Raw genomic sequence first — 4,363 nt, 5'->3', positions numbered from 1 at the left:
ACACAGACATATACACACACACACACTGATACACAGACATATACACACACACACACTGATACACAGACATATACACACACACACACACACTGATACACAGACATATACACACACACACACACTGATACACAGACATATACACACAGACACACACGCACGCATACACAGACACACACACGCACTGATACACAGACGTATACACACAGACACACAGTTACACACACACATATCCACAGACACAGATATATACACACAGGCACATAGATACACACAAACACAGTTACGCACAGACACACACACCCACACACACACACATACAAGGACACGCAGACACACACACGGGTGCGGCCAGCACCAGCACACGAGCAGCAGGTGGAGACGGGAGCTGAGGGCATGCCACTGGGACAGAGGCAAGGTGGGCTGGCTGACAGGAAAGGGGACACACAGGTGACATCCTGGGGGAAGTGAGGTATCTGAGGTGTGGCCTTCCCCAAGAGGGGCCACCAGTGCAGGGGCCAGGGGGCACCCGGCCTGGGTGAGGAAGAGGTGGCGTCCAGTGTGGCAGAGCACTGAGCAAGAAGTGAATGTGGGGCCCTGGGTGTGGAAGGAGTGGGCCTGTGCTCAGACCGGCCCCTCTGTGTGGTGGGAGCTGGCGGGGGCCGGGGGTGCAGGTGAGAGATCAGGTAAGAGGTTAGGAGCCTGGGGAGAGGCTAGGTGGGGATCTGATGAGAGGTTAGGTGGGAGCCAGGTGGGGTGAGGCCCCTGCAGTGCCCAGGTGCAAGGTGCTGACGGTGCACAGAGGAGAAGAAAATGGAATCTGCTTCCAGACACATGAGATGCAACAAGGTCACTGATTGTTCCAGAATGCAGACAAGGAGGATCCAAGGGGCCTGGCCTCCCCGCCCACTCCACCCTCGGCCCAGCCAACATTCCCTAGAGCCCAGATCCTGCCCCGGGAGGGCCCTGTGGGGGTCTTATCCTTGCCCCACCTCTGCCAGAGACCGGTGCTCCACCCTGGGCACTCTCACCTGCCCCTCTCTTGACACTCTGCAGGGCTGCAGGGTCCACCTTCCTGGACAGCTGGACAGCAGAGGCTGGGAGTGACTGAGGGTGGCCAGTGGGAGCCCTGCCCGGGGATCTGAGGGGAGGGGGCTGACGTCAGAATCTGTGGGCATGGTGCAAGGTTTCTCCGGACACGGGGCAGAACCTGGGGTGATGGCAGCAGAGCCACCCCCGTTTCCTGACCCTGTGCACACACAGCTGGGTGCCGCCTTCTGTGTGGTGACGTGGGGGAGGCGGGTGGGAGAAGGAGCTCCTCTCCCAGACGGGAGGGAGCCGGGATGGTGGGGGAACCCTGGGGGTCAGACAGTGCTACGGGACCCCCAGGGGCCTCCTTGTGTTCCTGAGCTGCTCACTCCCCAAAACTCCCCTCCTGCAGGACTGAGTGGTCAGGACCAAAGAACTTCCCGGCCAACTGCCCCTCTCCCCAGGGTCTGAGCGCTGCTTCAATGCAGCCGGAAGCCCATCCGCACCATCTGCACTTGTGGCCCTGGCGCCTGCCTCGCTGCGCCCAAGGCAGGCAATGCCAGTCGATCGATCGCCAGTCGCTTGTCCCCAATCCCCACACAGCAGCCTCGGTCTCTTCCACCAAGCCTCCCCCTGCCGCCCTCCAGGACCCTGAGCCCAGAGTGAAGCCTCGGCCCATGGGGGGTTTACTCAGCACTCCAGCCATCACCACCCCCCACCCCAAGTCCAGGTCTGTGTCTGCTTTGTGGGAGGTGGGTAGACACTGATGCCAAGGTCTGGTGGGGCACAGGGGGCCGTCCGGTCCTTCCACACTCTGCCCACTGTAGATGTGGGAGTCTCTGCAGCACCAGACCAGACTGCAGGCAAGCAGGGTGTAGGCCGGGGTCCAGGGGCCTATGGGCAGTGGGCAGCGGGTGGGCTGGCCTCTGGATGCTGTGGTCCTGCCCGCCTGGCAGTCAGTAGATGCCCTTCACTCTCTTGTTGTCGGGGTCAAAGGGTGACCTCACGTGTCCCTGCGCGGCGTAGGCCACCCCCATTCTCTCCAGGGTGTAGTCCCCACTCTTCACAAAGTCCAGGGTCACCTGGAAGGCAGGGGCACGGCCGATGGTGCTCAGGCTGGCTCCCCACTGGCCTGCCCCTCAGCAGCCAGCCCAGCAGTGACCCTGGGTCAGAGGGTCCCCTGTGAGCATCAGGCTGGGCAGCCAGTGGCCCTCACAACCCCAACCAAAGCAAACGCCAAATGAGCGGTGTGGGGTGGCGGGGGGCCGAAGTGAGAGAAGAGGCAGACAGGGCCTGGGTCCCCTACCAGGGTCTCCTTCCCCTTCACTCCAACCCCTCCCTCCATCAGCCCCTTTCCCCATCTCCCTTCCTCCAGGGCTCCCCCTTCCCTCCTGGGCCCACCCCCCTTAGCCCTTCCAGAGTCTCTGCCCCCACAGTCCCTGCTCCCATCTCCCTGCTGCCCCCCCTTAGAGGGCCTAGTGGACTCACCGGCCCTCCACTGGGATCCCGGATGTAGCCATAGGCGATGGTCTTGTCCAGGGCGAACCCAAAGTCTGCCCTGCGCACGTGACCCACCACCTGCCCGTTTCTCCAGATGGCCTCCAGGCCGAACATGGGCACTTTCCTGGAAGGACAGTCAGCTGAGGGCCCAGAGACTGCTGGGGGGCTGGGCTTCCACTGCTGTGGCCTGCCAGGATCAGAGCCGGGGACGGAGCCCCTGGCCCGGTGGGGCTAGCCAGGGACATAGTACAGGCCTGGGGACACAGCAGTGGCCGGGGACACGGCACAGCTCCAGCTCCAGCCCCCAAGCCCATCCCCGAGCAGAAACGTCCAAACCCAAGGCTGACTTTGGTGCTTCATACAAGCAAAAAGCCCGTGCCATCTCTAGGCCTTCTGCGTGAGTTCCGAGCGTCTTAAACCGTGTCCCGTGGGGCCCGTGTGCTCTACTCTTGGCCGGCCCGTCTTTATCTGCAGGGGACGCATCATGTGCCCCAAGTACCCTGGGTCTCGGAAATTCAAAGCAGCAAATCTCAATCAGAAACTCCCTGCCACTGAGTTGATGCTGCCTCGCAGCGACCCCCAGGACAGGGGAGAGCTGTCCCTGTGGGTTGCTGAGACGGTCACTCTTTATGGGAGAAGAAAGCCCCGTCTTTCTCCCGAGGAGGGGCTGGTGGTTTTGAACTGCTGACCTTGCGGTTAGCAGGTAACCACTATGCCACTGGGGCTCCTAAAAGAGCAAAGCCTGGAAGACATTAAAGCCGAAATGGAATCGGATGGACGCCGATGTGAGTCAATCTGATTCGTGACAAAGTGCAGTCCAAGCAAGCCAAATCCAACTCCGGGAAAACCCACGTTACAGAGACACCCGACTCCGCCAGCCTCCTGCGTCATCTAGAGGCTCGTCCTCCGTCCTCCGTCCGAGCAGCCACGTGGGCTGACCATGCCTGACTCCCCGATGGGGCCGTCCTTCCTCATCTGATGGGCATGGGCCACCCTGCCCCTGCCCCTCGCAGCCCCCACCATAGGGCTGGGGATTCCATCAGGACACAAGGGGAGAGCTCCGCCCTGCCAGGCCCTCCCCGTCCACCCATGGATGCGCTGGACAGCCCTGCACCGGAGTGTGACTAACGGCCTGCAGGCTCTGGCTGGCCCTGAGGTTCTGAGCCTGCAGCTCACACCAGAGATGGCTTGAGACTGGGCCCCGGTCCTGGGCAGTGGGGTCTGGGAGTGGCCGGCTGCCTGCAGTCCGTCTCCACAGGGCTCTGATGAGAGGGAGGGGCTTGCCCAGCCCCCATACTCACTCGTCCACTGTGAAGCACACCAACCGCCGGTGCAGGCCTGCTGCCCTCTGCTGCTCCAGGGCCCCCCGCCCCAGGAAGGGGGTGCTGGACTTGAGCTTGCAGGTGAAGGCCAGGCCAGCCTCCAAGGGGCTGTCGTCGGGCCGCAGGTCTGCGTGCCAGTGTCGGTAGCCTGTGGGAGGGGGGTCCGTGTCCACAGGTGGGCAAGCCCTGCAGGACACCCAGTGCTGCCCCTTAAATCGCATCTGCCCAAGGCCCCTCCCTGGCCGCTCTCCTGGCCTGGTGGCTGGGGACGGGGGCGGGGGACAGGAGGCAGGGGCATGTTCCACCCTAGAAGGTTCCCCCAGGCAAGTTTTCTATCTGGTCCAGCTTGGGGAGGGGGCTCAGGTAGGGGTAGGGTGGGATGCTAATAGGGGGGCAGAGGGGGCTGGACCCTGGGCATTGTGGGGGTCCTCAGAGCGAGGGCTTTCGGGTGCTGATGCATGGAGGGGCTGAATTTGAACCCAGCTCTGGCACACGCCCTGTACCCTCAGGCAAGC

General features: G+C 62.6%; 1 protein-coding gene across 1 annotated transcript in view; it reads right to left on the bottom strand.

Annotated features, from left to right (window-relative positions):
* Positions 1-832: 832 nt before the first annotated feature.
* The window catches only part of SARDH (sarcosine dehydrogenase), a 44,539-nt gene continuing 41,008 nt past the window's right edge, over positions 833-4,363 (bottom strand). The window contains exons 19-21 of the mRNA XM_004714527.2: positions 3,828-3,996; positions 2,515-2,650; positions 833-2,108 (exon numbers count right to left, since the gene is read on the bottom strand). Of these exons, the coding sequence (XP_004714584.1) occupies positions 1,983-2,108; positions 2,515-2,650; positions 3,828-3,996 (431 nt within the window). The 3' untranslated portion in view covers positions 833-1,982. The remainder of the gene's footprint in view (positions 2,109-2,514; positions 2,651-3,827; positions 3,997-4,363) is intronic.

This window comes from Echinops telfairi, unplaced genomic scaffold (assembly GCF_000313985.2).
Source record: "Echinops telfairi isolate 266 unplaced genomic scaffold, ASM31398v2 ScPeMD7_25;HRSCAF=90, whole genome shotgun sequence".
NCBI classification, from domain to species: Eukaryota; Metazoa; Chordata; class Mammalia; order Afrosoricida; family Tenrecidae; genus Echinops; species Echinops telfairi.
The sequence above is the reverse complement of the archived record's forward strand: the minus strand, read 5'-3'. Positions and strand labels throughout refer to the sequence as shown.